The sequence below is a fragment of the Lampetra fluviatilis genome, chromosome 52, assembly GCF_964198595.1.
Source record: "Lampetra fluviatilis chromosome 52, kcLamFluv1.1, whole genome shotgun sequence".
Classification (NCBI taxonomy): Eukaryota; Metazoa; Chordata; class Hyperoartia; order Petromyzontiformes; family Petromyzontidae; genus Lampetra; species Lampetra fluviatilis.
The window spans coordinates 8,129,649-8,152,557 of NC_136326.1; the positions used below are offsets into that span (position 1 = coordinate 8,129,649).

Genomic DNA, 22,909 nt, shown 5'->3' on the forward strand with positions numbered 1-22,909 from the left:
ATGGCCTCAACACTGACCCACGGCCTCAACACTGACACACGACCCACAACACTGACACACTGCCTCAACACTGACACACCGCCCTAAAAAACTGATACACGACCCTCAACACTGACACTGTTTTTAGTTTTATTTGACCAGGTAAGGCCCACCACCGAAGCGACGTGGCCATCACAAATGATAGATCAACGACGTGGGCTTTTCATCATCGTGTGGACATTTATCTTAGCCAAATACTTTCATCGCGCGGTGATGTTGATTCTAAATGTGAAGGGAAAAACCGGAGGACCCGGGGGGAAATCCACGCGGCCACCGGAAGAGACACGCAATCACCAAATGTACAGCAGGCGTCAGGGTCGGGATCGAACCCACGACCTCCTGCATACCAGGCGAGGGAGTTAACATCTCCTAGCCACCGTGATGATGATAATGATGAGAGAGACAGAAACTCCAAATATACAGCAGATGTCAGCGTTGGGATCGAACCCATGACCTCCTGTATACCACGCGAGGTAGTTAACATCTCCTAGTCACCGTGATGATGATGATGATGAGAGAGACACGCAGACTCCAAATATACAGCAGGCGTCAGGGTCGGGATCGAACCCACGACCTCCTCCATACCACGCAAGGTAGTTAACATCTCCTAGCCACCGTGATGATGATAGAGAGAGAGAGACGCAGACTCCAAATATACAGCAGTTGTCAACGTTTGGATCGAACCCACGACCTCCTATATACCAGACGAGGTAGTTAACATCTCCTAGCCACCGTGATGATGATGATGAGAGAGAGACACGCAGACTCCAAATACACTGCAGGCGTCAGGGTCGGGATCGAACCCACGACCTCCTGCATACCAGGCGAGGTAGTTAACATCTCCTAGCCACCGTGATGATGAGAGAGAGAGACACGCAGACTCCAAATATACAGCAGGCGTCAGGGTTGGGATCGAACTCACGCCCTCCTGTATACCAGGCGAGGTAGTTAACATCTCCTAGCTACCGTGGCGCCCCAAAGCTTCGGGGAACCTTCGTGAAAGGGTCTTCAGAGTCGGCGATGATCTCCGGGGTAAACCACGCGTCGTGCTGCAGCACAGCGGCAGGAACGCACCCCGCCCGCCCGCCCGCTCAAGTCCCGATCTCCCGTTCTGCCATCACGTTGCTCGTCGGCTTCCTCCTCCTCCTCCTCGTCGAATCAACTCAAGCCCCCAGATCGGGACGGACACCGCTGTGCAGCTATAGGAGTGGAGCGACACGGACGCCAAGAATACGTGAAATACAATTTAAACCGACTCGTTAGGAGCCGGCCATAAATGACGTCACGCACCTAGGAGGGGGGGGTCAGACATTTGTGACGATGTGTGACGAGGGGGGGGGGGTTGAGGATTGTGACGTCACATCAAAATGCGCAACTTTAAATAACTATAGACAACACGTTCTACTTAATTAAATATACTTTCTTATAAATGTGTTCTCCTACAACATCAGAGTGCAGCGCCACATTAAATACGCACTACAATGACAATAGTAATGGGGTTTTTACCCTTTCAACTGGTACAAAACTGACACCTTTATACAGGGCATCATGTATAAAGGTGTCAGTTTTGTACCAGTTGAAAGGGTAAAAACCTATTACTATATTTTGCCACTGGAAAATGAGGTCTCATAGTACAATGACAATAGTTTAAAGCGAAGCATATTTTATTTGGGGGGGGGGCAGGGCTTTGTGACGTCATATTTGAGGGGGGGGGGGGTCTGACTTTTTGTGACGCCGTGTGACGATGGGGGGGGGGGGTAAAATATCGTCAAAAATCGCGTGACGTCATTTATGGACGGCCCCTTAGAGACCAGTTGGCGGCCCGTGACGTCTCCACTGAGGTGGGGCTGTTGTGAGTGCCCTGCGAAAAGATGGTTTTCGAATTAACAAAAACCTCGTCACGTGATTGGCCTTCCCGTGAGAGTGATACAACTGTCTTCTCTACCAACAGTAGGCATTTATAGACAATACGAAACAAAACAACAAAGCACTTCAAATGCTGTCCCCATGACCCTCAAGTCCACATTACACGACCCCTTTGACACTGCCAAAAAGCCATGACCCGCTCCATTTGCACGGTGAAATCTCGCGTCGTGACATCGTCTGTCATCACAGCCACCGGCGCCTTCTTCACTGCCATGAATGGGTCTCAAACGGCGTGGCTACAATGCTCGAAGCTGCTCATCGCAATGAATGAGGGGGAATCTCTCACTCGGACGCCTTCACACGCGTCCCAAGACCTCCCCAGGGCAGCACAAGTCAGACTGTGGCGTTGCAGCGGTCTCTACTACCAACAACTTAAAATGTTATCTCCATTGGGCAATTCACGTTGAAAGAATCGTGACATTTTAAACGTTTGAAACGCAACAAAACAATTTACAGAAAAGTTTTTTTTATTAGAAAAATAATTTCTAACCTCCGGCGCCACGACGCCCCCCGTGGACGAAGCGCACCTTCTTCTTGGTTCTTTCGGTAAAGTCACGTAGAAGGGAAATAATAAAATAATACAAATTCAACTTAATAAAATATTATTATAATAAAAGAATACAAATTAAACATAATAAAATAATAGAATAATATTTTATTATATTTTTATTATTTTATTATTTCCCTTCTACGTGACTTTACCGAAAGAACCAAGAAGATGAATCCCTGCGGTCACGAAAGCTTTAAATCGAAGCGCACCTTGTACGAGACGCCAAATGTCATCGCATCTCGCTCCCTCCACCTCGAACGCCATTCCTCCTTGAAGAGGCGCCGGTGTAAACCGTCATCAGCAGGCCGCGGTGCGTACACCCCCCCCCCCCCCTCCATGAATGTAAAATGAAAGCCACGAAGCCACGCGGGTTGCTTGCGACTGTGGGCCACGCAAATCCAAACCGTGGACCGCGTAGTCAAACCCCACAGAATAGACACGTAGCGGACACAATTCAGACACCACGGAGATAGAATGAGATCCATTGAACGATACAAGGCGCATTACAGCAGCCCAATCGTGACCACGCAAATCCAAACCGTGGACCGAGTAGTCAAACCCCACAGAGAGACACAAAGCTGTCAACCCATACGGTTTAATTCTAGATTTCCCCGTTATTATTTATAGGGAAAGTGAGTTTTCAGATCCATACGGCGTACAGCCGTTTCAAAAGGGCAAACAAAAGAAATGTATATTTGTTCGTGTTTCTCCCTTGTGATGGGACTTCGTAGGATGAACGTTGAGATGTATAAGGGGCACGGGGTGACCAATAAGGTCTGAATTGGTCTGTAATAAGGTAGGGCACTGGTAAGGGGTTGGGAGGAATGCACAGCGGATACACACAGACCCGTCAGATCCTCTGGTACTGGCCTTTTAGTTGTCCCAAAGGCCAGGGCCAAAACCTAGGGAGATGCGGCTTTTAGTGTACAGAGTCCTCGCCTGTGAAACAGCTTGCTAGGGGATCTGAGGGCTTCAGAATCATTAAGAACTTTTAAAATAAATCTAAAAACTTACTTTGTGAAACTTGCTTTTGATTAGGATTTACTTAATGTGTTATTTTTGTTACGTCCTTGCTAGAAATTTGCTACGTGATTTTATTTTGCCGAAAATATCACTTTTATTGTTCATGCCTTTAAAGCACTATGTATTGCATTTTTCTGCACGAATAGTGCTATAGAAACAAAGTTTGATTGATAGAACGAAATCCATTGAACGATGCAAGCCGCAGTACGGTAGCACACCTGTGGCAATGTGGGTAAACCCACGGGGAGGGTGTGATCTCTTCTGTGGAGGAGGAACAGCGCAGCAAAACGATACGAACTCTCGCTGCGCTGAAGCCCGCTCGTGGTGGCTAGCAGACAGACCTCTCTACATTGGCTATTGAGCTCCTGAACATATTTTTGCCATCATAGACATGGATAGCCAGTCAAGCGGCTATGGTGTGTGTGTGTCGGGATATCGCCTCTGTCGGGGAGGCTCGTGAAGGACACTGCGACTGGGCAAGTTGGAGGCAGTCGTCACATCTAACGACAACGGAGGGCAAAGGAACGACGCTCACAACAACGAGCGGAGCGTCGGGCGACTAAATGCAGCAAGTTGGCACAGCAAGGGGGTTACAGCTGGTGCATCTGCCAGTCGCCTCAGTCAACCCATGGGCATCTGCTGGGTCTGTCCCGTGACCTCCTCCTCCTGCACCGAGCCTGGCACAGCAGTCAACCCATGGCACCACCTGGGTCTGTCCCATGACCTACTCCTCCTACACCGAGCCTGGCATATCAGTCAACTCATGGTGTCTGGGTCTGTCCTGTGACATCCTCCTCCTCCTGCACCGAGCCGGCAACAGCAGTACAACCATTCCCACCTACAGGGTCTGTTCCGTGACCTCCTCATGCACCGAGTCTGGCACAGCAGTCAACCCATGGTGTCTGGGTCTGTCCCGTGACCTCCTCCTCCTGCACCTAGCCTGGTATATCAGTCCGCTCATGGCACCTGGGTCTGTCTTGTGACCTCCTCCTCCTGCACCTAGCCTGGCACAACAGTCAACCCATGGTGTCTGGGTCTGTCCCGTGACCTCCTCCTCCTGCACCTAGCCTGGCACAGCAGTCAACCCATGGCACCACCTGGGTCTGTCCCGTGACCTCCTCCTCCTGCACCGAGCCTGGCACAGCAGTCAACCCATGGTGTCTGGGTCTGTCCCGTGACCTCCTCCTGCACCTAGCCTGGCACAGCAGTCAACCCATGGCACCACCTGGGTCTGTCCCGTGACCTCCTCCTCCTGCACCGAGCCTGGCACAGCAGTCAACCCATGGTGTCTGGGTCTGTCCCGTGACCTCCTCCTCCTGCACCTAGCCTGGCACAACAGTCAACCGATGGCACCACCTGGGTCTGTCCCGTGACCTCCTCCTCCTGCACCGAGCCTGACACAACAGTCAACCCATGGTGTCAGGGTCTCTCCCGTGACCTCCTGCACCTAGCCTGGCACAACAGTCAACCTATGGCACCACCTGGGCCTGTCCCGTGACCTCCTCCTGCACCGAGCCTGGCACAGCAGTCAACCCATGGTGTCTGAGTCTGTCCCGTGACCTCTTGCCAGCAGCGAGCCTTCGACACCTAACGTGGCCTCAAAGTGTACCTAGCCTGGCACGGGCTCCGTGGGTGACGTCACCGCCACTGAGTGGCGAATGGCGGGTATTGGTATTGCTAAAGGCGGCGGTAATGTCCAATCGATAAGGCATTTTGTCGAGCTATCAGTTGTGGCCAGGTCGTGTGGGGATGGCTTCGTGTTGTATTTGTGGGTGTGTGTTTGGTTGATTTGTTTAACTTTCTTGTACTTTGCACTCCGATCGTGTTTTTGTAACTGTGTTTGTTGTTGAAACGTCCTTCGCCCGTGCACGTATATGCTGGACATCTGTGACAAAATAGCTTTATAGCTCATTGGATTTCTGCTGCAGTATCAATAACGTTTTACCGAAAGAACCAAAGAGTATATGGATTCCTGCAGTCACGAAAACTTCAAATCAACATTGATTCTGATTCTGGGTGGCGGGGATGTACCAGGCAGGCCCCCCTACGTTTGCCCCGCCCCCTTACGGTCGCCCCGCCCACATTGCGTTCGCCCCGCCCATTTCTCCGTTCGCCCGGCCCATAGCTCCGCCCCCCCTCTTCCCACCCCGCCCCGCCCGCCACCCGCGAGCCGGGGTCACCACGAGGCGGCCGCCAGGGCTGATCAGCTGATCGGCTGGGCTCATGTGACGTCACGGTCAGGCCCTCGGCTCGGCGCGCTCCCATTGGCCCGCGCTGCCTCACCAGACAGCGCGCGCTCGCCTCCCGGAAGTTGCGCGCGCGCGGTAAAAGGCAACGCGGCACGTGACCCTCCCCCCGCCGCATCGAATCCCGGCCACAACAACGGCGAGTCGACGAGGTGAGTGCACGTGTGGTGATGTGTGTGCTGGTGTGTACACGTGTGTGTGTGTGTGTGTGGTGTGTACACGTGTGTGTGTGTGGTGTGTACACGTGTGTGTGTGGTGTGTACACGTGTGGTGATGTGTGTGTGTGCTGGTGTGTACACGTGTGGTGGGGTGTGTGTGTTGGTGTGTACACGTGTGAGTGCACGTATGGTGGTGTGTGCTGGTGTGTACACGTGTGTGTGTGGTGTATGTGTGGTGGTGGTGTGGTGATGTGTGTGTGCTGGTGTGGTGATGTGTGTGTGCTGGTGTGGTGATGTGTGTGTGCTGGTGTGGTGATGTGTGTGTGCTGGTGTGGTGATGTGTGTGTGCTGGTGTGGTGATGTGTGTGTGCTGGTGTGGTGATGTGTGTGTGCTGGTGTGGTGATGTGTGCTGGTGTGGTGATGTGTGTGTGCTGGTGTGTACACGTGTGGTGGTGGTGTGTACACGTGTGAGTGCACGTATGGTGATGTGTATGTGGTGGTGGTGTGTACACGTGTGGTGATGTGTGTGTGCTGGTGTGTACACGTGTGGTGATGTGTGTGTGTGCTGGAGTGGTGATGTGTGTGAGTGTGCTGGTGTGTACACGTGTGGTGATGTGTGTGAGTGTGCTGGTGTGTACACGTGTGGTGGGGTGTGTGTGCTGGTGTGTACACATGTGGTGGTGTGTGCACGTGCGGTGGTGTGTGTGTATGGTGGTGTGTGCACTTGTGGTGATGTGTGTGTTGGTGTGTACACGTGTGAGTGCACGTATGGTGGTGTGTGTGTGTGCTGGTGTGTGTGTGTGCTGGTGTGTACACGTGTGTGTGTGGTGATGTGTGTGTGTGTGGTGTGATGATGTGTGTGTGTGTGGTGTGATGATGTGTGTGTGCTGCTGTGGTGTGTACACGTGTGATGGTGTGTGTGTGTCGTGGTGTATGCACGTGTGGTGATGTGTGTGTGGTGGTGGTGGTGTGTACACGTGTGGTGATGTGTGTGTCTGCTGGTGTGGTGATGTGTGTGTGGTGGTGTATGCACGTGTGGTGATGTGTGTGTGTGCTGGTGTGTACACGTGTGGTGATGTGTGTGTTGGTGTTTACACGTGTGGTGATGTGTGTGTGTGCGTGTGTGTACACGTGTGGTGATGTGTGTGTGTGGTGGTGTATGCACGTGTGGTGATGTGTGTGTGTGTGCTGGTGTGTACACGTGTGGTGATGTGTGTGTGTGTGTGCGCGTGTGTGTGTACACGTGTGGTGATGTGTGTGTGTGTGTGCTGGTGTGTACACGTGTGGTGATGTGTGTGTGTGTGCACGTGTGGTGATGTGTGTGTGTGTGCGCGTGTGTGTGTACACGTGTGGTGATGTGTGTGTGTGTGTGCTGGTGTGTACACGTGTGGTGATGTGTGTGTGCTGGTGTGTGTGTGTGTGCTGGTGTGTGTATACACGTGAGTGTGAGTAGCGGTAGGGTAGTAGCGGTTAGCTACGAACCGGTCCAGGGCCCTCCCCTAGGTCGACTGAGCCTCAACTAATTACCTGGTTTGGTGTGTAGTAAACTTCGCCACGAGGGAGACAAAGGCGGACGGGCGTGGTAGCTGGCTACCCACCCCCTCGTGTACCGCTCCAGCCTTTATAGGTGCTCGCTAACAGCACTTGCCCCTACAGTCTGTTAAGGCTATACGGGGGAACTTTGTCTTTTTTGTTGTTGTTGTGGCTTCAACGTGCACATAGCCTGGCACAAGCGCCATGGTGACGTCCCCGCCACTTAGTGGCGAATGGCGGTTGTTGTTGTTATTGTTGTTGCTGTTGTTGTTGTTATTGTTGTTGCTGTTGTTGTTGTTGCTGCTGTTGTGTAGGGGGCGATCCGGGTTCGATTCCCGCTCACGGCCATCATCAGTGGCGGTTATCTGAACCGGCCCTGGACCTCCCCTAGGTTGACTCAGCCTCAAATGAGTACCTGGTGCGGCGTTTAAACATCGCCACTCGGGAGACAAAGGGGGCCGGGCGTGGTGTTGGCCACCCACCCCTTTCATAGGTGCCGCTCGCTAACAGCACTTGCCCCGATAGTCTGTGGCAGGCTACACGGGGGATCTTTGTCTCTTTGTTGAGCACCGTCAACGTGTCGTGCTATATGGGCCGGGTTCCGTGGCACGACTCGCTGGTGAACTTTACTCGGCAGTGTGAGAGTGTGTTTTGAACGGTGCAGTAGGTGATGTTGGTGGTTAGAAAACGCTCTGCTATGAATCTAGCAAGCCACATTCTTTCGCTGCTCACGGCTAACATCTTTGGCAAATATCTGGGCCTCCACTAGGTCGACTCCGCCTTAAATACACCGCCCCCTCGAGCGCCGTGTTGACCTCAATAAGTGCTCGCCAACGGCATCTGGCCCAACAGTGCGTGCGACTACATGGGGTGTATCTGTGTATTTGTGTGTTCATATGGAGCTCCTATATAGGTGAGTATTTGCATTGATGGGTTCGTGTTGGTGGTGGTCTTGGTGATGTTGATGATTGTGTTGATGGTGATGGTAGTGATGTTCCAAACAGCCGAGCGATAATGGGGGGTGGCGGTTTGCATGGCGATTATGGTTGTGGAGATGATGGTAGCCGCAGTGACGGTAGCAGTGGTGATGTCACAGCCAGCTGAGCAATGATGGACCAGCTTTAGATGGTGGTTGTCACGGTAGTGGTGGTGATGGTGATTGTTGATGATGATGGTGGTTGTCAATGGTGGTGATGTCACAGCCAGCTGAGCAATGATGGACCAGCTTTAGGTGGTGGTTGTCACAGTAGTCGTGGTGATAGTGATTGTTGATGATGATGGTGGTTGTCAATGGTGGTGATGTTGCAGAAAGCCGAGCGATGATGCTGATGGGACCCGCTGTACGGGGAGCTGTCCGCCGGGCGGTCGTGCTGTTCGTGGTGGGAGCGACACTTGCGCTGCTCATGGAGCTGCTCCTGCAGCCGCCGGCGTCGCGCTCCGGCCTCCTCTCGGCCGGCTGGTGGGTGCCGCCCGTGTGCGGCACGGCCGCCGGTACGTACCCCACGCGGCCTACGCGGTGACTTGCGCGTGTCGCCGTGCGTAACGCCTGCGCGTTTGGCGTGTCCGCGTGCCGCGTTCTTGACCCAAGCGTGTGCTGTGTGCTCTCCGCAGCGGTGATCGGGCTGCTGTACCCATGCTTGGACAGCTGCCTGGGGGAGCCTCACAAGCTGGAGCGCGAGTGGGCGAGCGTGCTGCGTTGCGTGGCCGTGTTTGTGGGCATCAACCACGCCAGTGCCGTATCCTCCTCCTCCTCCTCGCTTGAGTCTTACTCCGGTGTAGTCGCTCGTCTCAAGGGAACGTTGTCGTCGGTTTCCCCCTTTGTGGCATTGACGTCGCTTCCCCTGATCGAAACATCCGTTCGGCTCTCTCGCAGAGCGGTGCATCCCCTCCATGCTCGAGAATGGTCCGCTGAAGCGAATATCACAGAGGCCACCTGTGAGATCTCTTCCATTGACCTAGGGTCCACACAGTCACGGTCAACATTTTCCCGTCCGTTCTGCACGCGAAAGTATTATTTGTCGCATTGGCAAACAAATACGTAATTCTCAGAGCTGTAAATTCGCTATATAGTCATTGGTGACCCAGCTGAGACCATGAACTCGTGACACATTAAGAAACACACTTCAATCACTGTGGTCGGATGGCTCGAAACCCGAATTTGAACCCACGAACTCGCATGGTGCCAGCTCGGAGCTCTGACCTCTGAGCCAACTGGTCAACCGGCCTCCTCACGCCGAGTTAGTTTTGAGGGTCGGTTCGTCGTCTGGAGAGGGCCGCGTTTGTCCCCCTTGACCCTCGTCGCAGAAACTGGAGTTTGCGAACCCGACGCAGCTGTCTCTGACGCTGGCCGCGCTCTCCCTGGGGCTCTGGTGGACGTTCGACCGCTCGCGGGGAGGCCTCGGCCTGGGCCTCGTCTGCGCTTGTGCCGCCACCCTCCTCACGCAGCTGCTACTGCGCTGCGGCCTCGCACAGTAAGAGACGGTGGCATCGGCGCGCGCGGAATCAAAGTGTGTCGCGCGGAGCACGGTGACAGCAACTGGTGCTGGCACACGGAGGCGGCAGACGTAGATGGCGCGGCGGTGCACGGGCATTGCACGGACTCTGCAGCTCTAGAAGCGGCGCTCGCAGCTCTAGAAGCGGCACTCTGCAGCTCTAGAAGCGGCGCTCGCAGCACGCCGTGACGCACACCGACAACAGAGTGCACCCGCGACAGCGCACACAGCTTGTGAGGTGCCGAGAGGTGGAGTCAGTCCGTGATGCCAAGGCAGTCCGTGGTGCTGATGCAGAGTCGGTCCGTGGTGCCGAGAGGTCGACTCAACGTGTTGGTCTCTGTCTCCCGTCCCCTCCGAGTGCAGATTCTCTGCGGACGACCTGCTCTCTGTGAGGTCATGGCTGCCATGCATTTTCTTCGCGGGAGGGGTCACTGTGGGGAGCATTGGGCGGCAGCTCGCCATGGTAAGCCGCTGTGCGCGTGCGTCATGTGCCCGTGGTACTCTGATGTGTGTGTGTGGTGTGGTCGTAGTACGTTGATTTGTGCGCGGGATGTACCCGCAGGACATTGCCATGTTTGCGTGGTGTATCTGTTGTACGTTGGAGTGTGTGTGCATGGTAAATTGTTGTGTGTGTGTGTGTGTGGTGTCTTCGTGGTACGTCGGTATGTGTGCGTGGTCTACCCACGTGGTACATTGGTGTGTGTGTGTGGTGTACGTGTGGTATGTTGGTGTGTGCATGGTAAATTGTGTGTTCGTGGTGTACCCGTGGTACATTGGTGTGTATGTGGTCTGGTCATTCCCATCACAGTAATGCTTATACCATAATTCCGTCGCTTGTATTCTGTGGCCACACACTGTGACCCACATTAACCATGGCGCAGCCAATCTCTCAACCTGTCCTGGAAGCCAAGCAGGTTTGAGCCTGCATAGTGCCTAGACAGGTGACCACCACCACGCACAGGCAGGTTCAGGCGTCAACGAGGCAATGCAGACAGCAGAATGCCTCGTTGTACTGTAATTCTATACTTCCACTTCCATACACGCTCCATACCCTTAACCCTCGCTGACCGTAGGTCTAAAAACCGCCACGGCCACATGTCACGTGCGGTGGGGGGGTGGGGGAGGCGGGGCAGGAGTGGGAGGCCCTCATCCAGCAGTGGAGACACGAAAGGGACGTTACATGTGAAGCGTGCTTCTGGAGCGAGTCCTCGTAGTGCTTCTGGAGCGAGTCCTCGTAGCGCGTGTGGCCCGGGTCCTTTCCCGTGCGTGCCGGTGGTGGTGCGGGGGCTCGCGGTCGTGTCGTAGTGGTTAGCGCTACGCTGCGCTACGAACCTGGCGACCCGGGTTTGATTCCCGCTCACGGCCACCAACACCAGTGACGATTATCTGAACCGGTCCTGGGCCTCCCCTGGGTCGACTCGGCCTCAAATGAGTACCTGATGCTGTGGTGTACACATCGCCACTAGGGAGACAAGGGCGTGGTGCTGACCACCCCACCCGCTCGTGTGCCGTGCCGGCCTGTCGCAGGTGCTCACGAACAGCACTTGCTCCGACAGTCTGTTAAGGCTCCACGGGGGATCTTTGTGTTTGTCTTTGATACCAGTGCGAGGGCGAGGCCAAGCCGGATCATCTGCACGCCGACTGAGCGACGGGACCGCTAAGGAGCTCACGGGCTCCACGTGGGGGGGGGGGATCGCCACCCCTCGCCCTGTCTGTTGCTGTCGTCGTCGTCGTCGTCGTCGTCACGGCGACCGCGGCCTCTGCCAAAATCGCGACGCTGCGTTCGCTCGACTGTTGCGCCACGTCGCTCGAAGCAAATTTCTCTCAGCATGGGGGCAGCGTCGTCTGCGCCCCCGTACGTACAAAAAAAAACACAGTCCGTCGCTTGCGTGCTAGCGCAGCACCCAGGTGGGAGGGGGGGGCAAACCGGGCAGGTTCCACCCCCCCCGCCCCCCCCGTGACACGAGTGTCTTGGTGTGCACGTAGCACGCACGCGTGGGGGGGGGGGGCCGGTGGCGCAGTGGTGAACTCGATCCTTCGACGTACACACCTGGTGCGGGGAACGTACCACAGAAGGCGGCCGGGCATGGTGCCGGCCACACACCCCTCCCCCTCGTGCGCCGCCACGCCAGCCTTTATAGGTGCTCGCAAACAGCACTTAACACCCCCCCCCCCCGTCCGCCCTCATCTTTAAAGGCGACAGCGATCGTTTTTTCTTTCGTGTACGATGTATAATTTACGTGTATATAACTTGCAGTGTTTGTGACTTTGTGTACGTGTGCATGCATCGCGTATATACGTGAGTGCTCTCGGAAAACTATTTGCCCCCCCCCCCTCCACTTTCAACATGGGGTACCCCCCTTTGATGCGATGACACTACAGACACGTTGGGTGAACCCTCCCCCCGGCATCGTCACGCGAAGACCGCATGTCGCCGCAGCGATCTTGTGCACTACTCTTTCTCCCCGATGGGACATAAGGCTACGATGGTCTCTCTCGCTCGCTCCATCTTTCCCTTCCCTTGGCTGCATGCTGTGCCTCTTCCCCATGACCCAAGCTCGTTGGTGACCTCATGAGCCACAGGTCCCATGATTGCACGAGGTCTGCTTGCTCCCATCAATTTGTGTGGACGTCTTTGCCAGTCGCAACCACCGTGCTCATCCATTACCCCCCCCTCATGTCGTCTCCCTCTTGAAGCCAGTGGCATCTCCAGAGCCCTCGTCCACGGTGCTGTGCCCAAACCAAAGTCTACCCCCCCTCCCTGCCCCACACGTTCCCAACACTATCCACCCATGGCTAAGGCACCGGGACGTTTGTAGCAGAGGTCGCAATCGGGTACCCGATACTCGTACTCTACCCGATACCCGGCTACCCGGCCGGGTATCGGGTACGGGTACCCGTTTGCGACCCTGGTGCAGCCGGGTACGGGTAGGCCATGAGTCACTGGCGAGTAACCGTTTTGTCACTCATTTCCCAACGTCTTCTCTCTTCTCACAATTCAAGTTCCTAGAATCAACCCACCCGAGCCTGCAACATGGCTTCAACCCAGAGGTCGCAATCGGGTACCCGTACCCGGCCGGGTATCGGGTAGCCAGGTATCGGGTAGGGTACGGGTACCCGTTTGCGACCCTGGTGCAGCCGGGTACGGGTAGGCCATGAGTCACTGGCGAGTAACCGTTTTGTCACTCATTTCCCAACGTCTTCTCTCTTCTCACAATTCAAGTTCATAGAATCAATCCACCCGAGCCTGCAACATGGCTTCAACCCAGAGGTCGCAATCGGGTACCCGTACCCGGCCGGGTATCGGGTAGCCGGGAATCGGGTAGCCGGGTATCGGGTAGGGTACGGCTACCCGTTTGCGACCCTGGTGTGGCCGGGTACGGGTAAGGAATCAAAACCCGTTTGCGACCTCTGGTTTGTAGTGGGGGGATAATGTCGGTGGATGTGACTGGCAAAGAGGAACCCAGACATTGCTGGAGAAAGGAAATGGGAGCAGGAGACATCTCCCTCCAGAGGCTAATCCCAGACATCAATCTGACCCCCTTCCATCTGTCCCATCCCTAGTACACTCCACGAAATGTGAAGCTTTGCACGGCAGTAACACAGATTGCCAAAATATGAAGGTGTGCCAGCCGGACTTTCGGCCGTGTTACTTGCGTGTGATGGTCCTGTCCCCCCTCCCCCCTTCCACGTATGCACTCCTCCTCCCTCACTCCGCGCCAGTGTTTAAGACAGAATCGCGTTCTGTGGACGCTCCAGAGTCCGATGTTACACTCGTGTTATTAAAAGTTTATTTTGATTAAAAAAAAAGTTGCTCGTTTTTTTTAAGGGTTGGGTTTCACTGCTGTTTTGGGCAGGTTAAGTTACGGTGTTTTTTTTTCTGTCAGTTTTGTTGCCAGATAAAAGGGTAAAAATCAAATTATCATATTTTTTACTGGCAAATGAGGTACCAATGGTGTAAATGCTTACCCCGAGCTCTCATACTCTGATGGTGCATTGTCTTTGAGTTGTGCGCCTTTTGGCGTCATCTGGTCCAACCCATGTGAGACTAGGCTCTAAGGAAAGCTGTCTCGGGTGTGGACCAATCAACTTCAAGGACAGTGCATACATTATCAGAGTTATGTTTTTGTTTGCATTATGACTGCAGGTATTGTGGTCTATGCAAACATGACTCCTTGTAAAAAAGGTGTCAGTTTTGTTGCCAGATAGAAGGGTAAAAAAACAATTATATTTTTTACTGGCAAATGAGGTACCAATGGTGTAAATGTTTACCCCGAGCTCTCTTACTCTGATGGTGCATTGTCTTGTGAGACTAGGCTCTAAGGAAAGCTGTCTCGGGTGTGGACCAATCAACTTCAAGGACAGTGCATACATTATCAGTTGTTTTTTTGTTTGCATTATGACTGCAGGTATTGTGGTCTATGCAAACATGACTCCTCGTAAAAAAGATATCAGTTTTGTTGCCAGATAAAAAAAACAATTATCAAACAAATTGCTGTTTTGGAGAGTTGGGTGGAGCACAAACTCTTCACGATATATACAACTGTGCCGAAGTTACAAGGACTTGCTCAACGCCTGTCTCCCACAGCCACCACTTCAACACTCAGCACAGTGCACTCAACTCCCACAGGCACGCGTCAAGGTGGCAGCAAAGGGGTAAACTCCAGGCCGTCCACCCATTTTTTATTACCAAATTCTCAGTCTGGCCAAGTTGGTCTGTCTGGCCACAAATGACGGTTCTCGACTCAACGTGGCTAAATGTAATATTTAAATCCGGGGACTGGGGGGGGAAGTTCTGCCCTCGACTATATTTCACCCAAGTCCACTGGGAGGGATCCATGGCTATTCACTTCCATGGCCCCCCAAGGGTTGCACGAAGCTCTGAATGCATTCATCGTGGTTGTGGGGACACCAAAAACAAAGATCCCCCGTACAGCCTGAACTGTTGGGGCAAGTGCTGTTAGCGAGCAAATAGGAAGGTGGGCAGCACCACGCCCAGCTGCCTGTTTCCCCAGTGGCAATGTTTGAGGCCGAGTCGTCCTAGGGGAGGCCCAGGACCGGTTCTGATAATCACTGGTGTTGGCCGTAAGGCGGAATTCAATTCGGGTCACCACGTTCGTGGTGCAGCACGCTGCTACGCTGTCCACTGGCACCCACACACCATTGTACAAATCGACGAGATCCCAGATATTCTGACTCCACAATCCGCAAAGCCATCACCCCAAAAGTGAGGAAGGAGCCATCTGAGGATCCAATCAAAACAATCACCTTGCCATACATAGCAGCGGTAACCAAAAATATTTCCAAAATCACGAACACAAGATCCAGGTCCGATTTAACACAGTACATAAAATTCGTGATCTGATCCCATCTGTGGACAAGATTCCTGATATGCAATATCTGCAGCAGCAGTTACAATAGGGGAACTAAGCAACGTCTCAGACCTTGTTCGTGAGCATTACATTTGAAACACGCTAGGACCAATACTTCTGCCGTGGCTGATCATTACTTTAATGCAGCTGGCTCACGAAATGTATTTCTCCAAGACGATGGTACTATGAAAACCTATTAGCTATCAACAAAGATTCATGAAGCCATCCATATGTATAGACATTTTCAACCGATGGTTATAATTCAGCAAAAATTGGAAAGATGTCAACCACTTTGGGTCATGACTTTTTGTCAACCTCCATTGTCAGCAGTGTGGGTGTGTGGAGCGAGGTGCAATTACCTGGCGGCCCTTAGGTGTAGACCGCTGCCTTGGTGTAGTTTTCTCCTACATTAACATCAGCTGCCCCACCCATGCTGTTGACGCACTTGGGCTAAGCCCATCATCTTCAAACCTTTATCAAGTTTGCCTTTAGAGGCCAACCCCCATTTTCCTGATGACCGCTTGTGTTGCGATCAAAACAGCATATTTTTTACTGAACCAGAATCAGTCTATATTAGACTTGCAATATGCTCACTCATGTAAATAACCATTGCTAGTCTACATCAGACTGCCAATATGCTCACCAGCTTAAAAACCAGGCAAGAGTCAGCATTATAGACTGCCAGTACTCAAACTTAAAACAGGCTACAGTGTACATTATACTGCCAGTACACTCACTTCATATTAAGAACCAGGCTACAGCCTACATCAGTGGTTTTTATTTTTATTCATTTTATTATTTTTCTATCTCCGTGACTCTAATTCCTGCAGTCATGAAAGTAAAAATTAATCCCAGAAACCGTTTCACAAAACCACATTCCGCACACACACCGAGCAACGCAGACACACGAGGGGCGCACTGCCGTTCACAAGGCTTCTTTATTAAGCATCGCGGCACTTAACAAAGAGGGGTGTGACACGCGCACATCACTTCTCCTCGGGTTTGTTGAACACGTAGGTGAGGCAGCACTTTCCGCAGTACTGCCGGTTGAAGTGGTTGGCCATGAAGACGCCGGCTCCGCACTCCTCCGAGGGGCACTCACGCCGCAGACGCGTGATCTTGCCGTTCTCGTCCACCTGTCACGCGGCACAGCGATTACAATCAGCGCCTTGGGTGAAGGCGAAGGGAGGGGGGAGTCATGGTGAGCCCAGCCCAGACATGATTTGATGACCGTTTGAAAACGAGTGGGATATCAAATAATTAACTCTTCTTGCCCGTATAATCATAATGGGACGAGTGTATTGGTTGGTGTCAATTTCTACGCTGGCCCACAGTCTAGAGGCCAGTGGAGATTTCTGAGGCGAAACCTGCAATGAGCAAAGTTGCAGATAACTTAATAATTTGAGGTATGGGTCAACAATTGTGCACAGCGGCCTACTCTTGTGAAGGAAGCCATCATCCAAAGGACGGTTCACTTCAGCACCGTGTATAGATTCCAGAACCGATGGTGGATGGGGCCGGTGGACCTGAATGAAGATTGCCGTTTGCGAGCCTGTCCTTACCCAGCCCCAAGGTCCGCTCGTGAACCTGAGCGTGCACTCGCATCGTCTGCATCGCACATCTCACGATGTATATTTTACCAGGAAAAGCCCGCTGAGCTACGATAGCCGTTACTCAGAAGCGACCTGGCTATCACAAACGATAGCGCGATGACGAAGTGGGTTTATCGTCACGTGCAAATTTATAGCAGCCAAATAATACAATTATAAATGGGGAGGGAAAAACCGGTGGACCCGGAGAAAAATCCATGCAACCACGGAGACACCCAAGCTCCAAATATCAAGCAGGCATCAGTTAGGGTCAGGATCTTACCCACGACCCTCCTGTATACCGGGCGAGGTAGTAAACATCTCGCCACCGGGGCACTCAACATTCAACTGGCTCGGTACAGTGGCCACCGTCTCCTGTGCTACCCAGACGCAATGTGTCGCACCCCCCCCCCGCCCCATGACTGGGAGACACAGCAGGGGGAGTTGTACGCGATGGGGTCCCGCCGCCCATACCTTGTAGTACTTGAGCACGGCGAGCTTGACCTTCTTACGCTTGTGCTTGTTCTTCTTGGGGGTCGTGTACGACTTCTTCTTGCGCTTCTTGGCGCCACCGCGCAGCCTCAGCACCAGGTGCAGCGTCGACTCCTGTCACCGAGAGAGCCCAGGGGGCAGCGGAGTGAGCCCGCCGCTCACTCTCCACACCGAGACGTGACAACTCCGCGCGCCGAGCAGAGGCAAACCGAGCTGTTTGTTTACGAGCGCAGGATTCGTACCTTTTGAATGTTGTAGTCGGACAGCGTGCGGCCATCCTCAAGCTGTTTGCCTGCAAAGATCAGCCTCTGCTGGTCTGGAGGGATGCCTGAAAGGATTGAATAACGCATCACTCTCAATCCTTCACTCAAAAGCTTCACTGGGCACCAATGGCAATTCCCTTGACAATTACATCTTTTCTGTGTGCGTGACAGTGCACCTATAAGATTGTGCGTGTGAAGTCAAGTCAATAAAATTTTAATACGTGGCACTTTTCGAGCATACAATCCTGCCACTCAAATCGCCATCAGATTAAAACTCAATATAACATTAGAGTCTAAACAATGAGAAACAAATATATATTTACAAATATAAATAACAACAAGTTGTGGTTGCAGGATGTAATTACTGGCAAAACGTTGCCCTCAAATTGTAATTGTTGTGGGGTTTACTCTCCAACACAACCGGTGTGCTGAATTAGTAACTAATTGGTATGTTGTGTACGTGACGAACCTTGCCTAATTGGCTGTGTCGGGTGGTGGCAGGTTTAACGACATTGATATTTACGTGATCTAACCCAAAAAAACACCTCGATTATGGATATTGGTCGCGAAAGCCTACCACATGTTCAACTGTAGTTGTGATTGCGAGTTAGTTGCATACAAGTGCAGAGGCGTTTTGAGTAGTGCTTTCAATGTAGCGATGGCGTTGAATGTGCAGATTGCTTCGGGGGCGGTTGTTTCAGAGGTGTGACGCTGCAAATAAATGTCTGTCCACCCCCATTGCTTTGTGTTGTATGGGACCTTTTTTTCCAGTATACAAAATGATAAAAAACGGATAGGTTTTACTCCTTTATCCTTATGTTCGCCTTTCGGCGTTGTCCTCTGGTCTGACACTGGTGAGACAAGGCTGTGAAGAATGCTGTCTCTAATGTAGGCCGATCAGTTTCAAAGGCAATGCATACATTGTCAGAGCATGTTTGTTTGCATGTTTTGCCACTCATGTGCGGGTAATGCAGACATTGCAAAGGGCATCTATTTGGTGTTTGAACGTCTTTGCACAACTCCTGTTTTATTGCCAGAAAGGGTGAAACCTATTCTTATTTTTCATTGTTTTGGTGGTTGTAGCATCAGTGTTTTGGAGCGAATTCCCTTGTTTTGCATGCTGTGTACAAGGTGGAGGTTTTCTTGTTATTTATGTTAATAAGATTATTTTGAAGTGTATTCTGCATTTTGACTGGTTAACCAGTGTGCGTTTTTTTAGTTTGCGTAATGTGGGATGCTTCCTGGGAAGTTGCAAATTAAGTCTCGCGGCATTATTCTGGATGATGACTTGAAGGCGTTGTAGCGGTGTTTCAGCTATGCTTAAAAGTTGTGAGTTGCAATAATCTAGACGTCACGAATTCTGAGTATGAGCTCTCTTCCTAATGGGGAGGTATGTATGGGGTGTCTGTTTGATGTTGTGTAGATGGTAATGTGCAGCTTTTTGTGATTCTAGAAATGTAACCTGGTGTCTAAAGTGATGCCCAAGCTGTTAACTGCGTTGGCTCTATCACCAAGAAGTCTGCTGTAATAGATGCTTAACACGTTGTTTGGTGACAGTTATAGAGGAGTTTTACTTTTTGTACGTTTGGGTTTAAAAAATTGTTTGCGAGCACACGTTTTAGAGTTGTGGTCAGTGGCTCCTTGCGTGATAGCGAGTTACAAGGTTGACGTCATCCATGTGTGAGCGATGTCGGGAGACCAAAATGTTTGCTATTAAGGTGCAGAGCGGTCTGATGCAAGGGTTGAAGAGAAGTGGTGTCCAAGAGTGGAGCTCTGAGAGACTCCACAGGTAATTTGTAAAGGGGAAGATGCTTTATTGTTGAACGCGAGTGTAGCAGCAGAGATTTTTTAGCTAATCTGTAAGCCGTGAAGGGACTGATGCCAAAGTCAGTACCGAGTCTATGAGATGATGGTTGGTCTACAGTGTCAAATGATGCTGTCAGGCACAAGGATGATAGTGATGATTGTAGGTGTGTGGCGTTATCCATGTTGCGTAGTGCATAGTCTGGGTATATTGAGAGCTGATTCAGTGCTGTAGTTGATGCAGCAACTAAATTTGTTTGTATGCAGAAGGTTGTTTGCAGTGATGTGATTTGTTGAATGGCAATTTTTCCCAAGTTTTTTATTCAGAAGGGTAGGTGAGATAGATCTATGAAGTTGTTTGGATCATTGATGTATGGTAATGGATTTTTATCAGTGGTATGACGTTTGATTATTGAAATAAGCTTCGAATTGTGCCAGTCGTGAGAGCTTTATCAGGCGCGTGATCGCTGCCGGGGTAGGTGTTGGAAGGGCCTGTAGTGTGAAAACGGTTTGGCCAGGGGTTGTGTCAGAGGGTTTAGTCTGGTTGATGTTGTGCACTGCGTCGTGTTGATACTTGAGTGAATTGATGTGTTCTGTTGCGTTTCGAGGCTGGTAATTGTTATTTTCTAAGGTTATGGTGAATGTGATTGCGTTTTTAAGTATTTTTTTGTTTTGAAAGAATGTTACGAATTTAGTGTTTGTGCTGAAACCGAGTAGTTTATGGTTTTGGTTGAGAATAGTGGAGTAGATTCTATTGAATATTTATAAGTCCTTTAAGTGTGTGACACTATAGCAAGACGCACCCTCCTTGTCTTGAATCTTTGCCTTCACATTCTCGATAGTGTCCGAGGGTTCAACCTGCAGTCAGAATACAAGACACGCCAGGAGCGGAAATGTCATCAATGCCGGGTGTCAATGTTGCAGCCTTTCACCATGCATCCACGCTGTTGGTGGTACATTCATCTGCGAGTTATGTCCAAGTGTCAACAATGTTATTTTATCGGCCCAAAAGGCAAACACTTTTCAGTAAGATGCATATCCCACGCCGTGGTATTTGAGCATTTCTCCCCACACCAAGTCGTGGTACAACGATTAGCAAGCAGCGCAAGAGGGCGTGCAAATCAAGGTCCGCCAGTTCGATCCCAAGTGCAGGCGGCCAAATTGGGGAACATTTATTATATTTCGCCCTCCCCTGTCCACCAGCAGGTCAGCGAGTGGATAGGCAGGTGGAGCGTGGTGGGGTAAAGTGTGGCTAATCCAGCCCTAATCAAACACGCGTGTCAACGTGGATAAGTGGCCTAAATTATCGCTCCAGAGTACAATAAAAAAACGACAACGCTCTTCCACGATTTATCAAGGATTTAACGAGTCTGTGGACATTTAAAAAATGCGTCTTAAAAACTATGTATATACTTCGGCTTATTAAACTTAGTTCATTTAGTACATGGATTTTGAAAGTGTATAATTATATTTATGCTGGGGTGTCCTTTACAGTGCTTCGAGATTCTTAATTAAAAGCCGCTACGTAAATGTGAATTAGTATTCGCCACTAACACCGCATGCATAAGGTAAAAGATAACAGTACGACGATTCGGGCCAATGGCCTTCTTCATGGCCTGCCCTCGTGGAGGCCCGCTCCGCCAGCAAGTGTGGCCATGAACGAGCGACCACTGCAGAGCAACTTGGCCAGCAGGATGAGGGGACACGCGGTGTCCAATGGCTCACGACAACACGCAGATGACACGCCACTCATGTCCGTGCGCAATGCGAGGCGGCGACGAGATGCGGGTCGCAATTAACTTGGGGAACCACACGCAGGCAAACATCGCCCAACCACCACCACCACCACGGCCCATCACGTCTCTCTCTCTCCCCCGTCTCTCCGTGGCTGTCCCAGTTCGCATTCGCGGCGAGTTGCGGCGGGCGGGGGATGAACGACAGAAGGCGGCAATTGGTAAGGGCCTCCGCTCATCGCCCCACACACGCACACGTGGTGGCCATGGTAGGGATACGGAAGGCGGCAATGGGCGACGGCCTCCACTCACCCCCCTCCCCCAACACACACGTGGTGGACACGGGCTCCTGCTCACAAACTGCTGCTATTGCAACTCCCTCAGTCCTCCTCGCACAATCCACTCGTGGCGATGTCTCGGCGGCCGCCACGGTCGTCATTTGTGACGCCTCTACCGCTAGGCCGCACGCCACGCGGTCGTAGCCTCGGCTGCCCCGTGACCACCTCCCCCCCCTCCGTTCCCGGGACGTGGTGTGTTTGTGTGGGGCAGGCAAACGGTGGGGTGGGAAAGAGTCGCGCGGCACCTCGAGGGTGATGGTTTTGCCCGTGAGCGTCTTCACGAAGATCTGCATGGTGATGGCGCGCGCCTCCAAACCACTCGTGGCGTGTCCGCACGCCCGGGGAGGGACAGCCGAGGGAACTGCGGGGGGAGGGAAACACGACGAGAGCGGTGAGCCGAGGGGAGTGAGGATCGCCGAGAGCGGGTGGCCGTGACGACGAGCGGAGGAGGTTGACGATGCGAGAAGAGGTGCGAGAGAGAGACGAGAGCGATCCTCACCCTAAGATGGCGGCGAGAAGAGAGGCGGTCGCGCGGGGCGGAGCCTCTTATAGTCGGGGTCCTTCGCGCGCGGGCAGAGGTGGCCGAGACGCGCTGAGAAAGAAGTGCCTACTCTGAGGTTCTTTCGGTAAAAGTCACGTAGGTAAAATATTAACAATAAAATAATAATAAACGAAAATAACTAAAAGTCGCGTAGGGAAAAATATTATAAAATAATAATAAATGAAAATAATTAAAAGTCACGTAGGTAAATAATAATAATAAATGTAAATAACTAAATTATAAAATAAAAACATAAAATGAAAATAACAAAATTAGTTATTTTCATTTATTATTATTTTATTTTAATTTGAATAAATAACAAACTTTGTTCTTTTCATTTATTATTATTTTATTACTATTCTTTTTCCCTACGTGACTTTACAGAAAGAACCTAAGAGTATGGATCCTTGCAGTCACGAAAGCTTCAAATCTAGAAAGAAGTGCCTGTTGACAATACATTAATTAGTCAAATTAAATAAGTTAATTAGTTTAACATAAAAAAAATCAGATTACCAAATAATGTGTTCAAGCTTTAATAGAACCTCCACGGGGTTCCGACTAAAGTGTTTAATTTCATATACCCATCAAGATGCTTATACTGTCACCTATACGGTGTACACAGACAAAGGTCCCCCGTGTAGGCTGCAGCAGGCTGTAGGGGCAAGTGCACTGGGGCACACGAGGGGGTGGGTGGGCCAGCACCACGCCCGGCCGCCTTTGTCTCCCCAGTGGCGATGTTTACTACACACCGCACCAGGAACTCGTTTGAGGCTGAGTCAACCTAGGGGAGGCCCATGACCGGTTCGGATA

At 51.7% G+C, this 22,909-nt stretch overlaps 2 protein-coding genes across 3 annotated transcripts; one reads left to right on the plus strand and one right to left on the minus strand.

The window, feature by feature from the left end:
• Positions 1-5,856: 5,856 nt before the first annotated feature.
• Positions 5,857-13,771, plus strand: LOC144949138 (insulin-induced gene 1 protein-like). 2 transcript variants are annotated; one of them, XM_078879011.1, is made up of 6 exons: positions 5,857-5,936; positions 8,785-8,967; positions 9,088-9,212; positions 9,781-9,947; positions 10,332-10,431; positions 11,572-13,771. In XM_078879011.1, exons 2-6 carry the CDS (start codon positions 8,796-8,798, stop codon positions 11,611-11,613), a joined length of 606 nt encoding a protein of 201 aa, XP_078735137.1. In that variant the 5' UTR covers positions 5,857-5,936; positions 8,785-8,795; the 3' UTR covers positions 11,614-13,771. The 2 variants fall into 2 exon arrangements, with proteins under 2 accessions (XP_078735137.1, XP_078735138.1); XM_078879012.1 differs by lacking the exon at positions 5,857-5,936 and adding an exon at positions 7,551-7,570.
• A 2,480-nt stretch (positions 13,772-16,251) lies between these two features.
• On the minus strand, positions 16,252-22,145 carry RPS27A (ribosomal protein S27a). Its single transcript, XM_078879014.1, has 6 exons — positions 22,058-22,145; positions 21,804-21,919; positions 20,291-20,345; positions 17,664-17,749; positions 17,404-17,535; positions 16,252-16,476 (listed from the first exon to the last, which is right to left on the minus strand). The coding sequence occupies exons 2-6, from the start codon at positions 21,849-21,851 to the stop codon at positions 16,327-16,329; spliced, it is 471 nt and encodes a 156-aa protein (XP_078735140.1). The 5' UTR covers positions 21,852-21,919; positions 22,058-22,145; the 3' UTR covers positions 16,252-16,326.
• Positions 22,146-22,909: the final 764 nt, after the last annotated feature.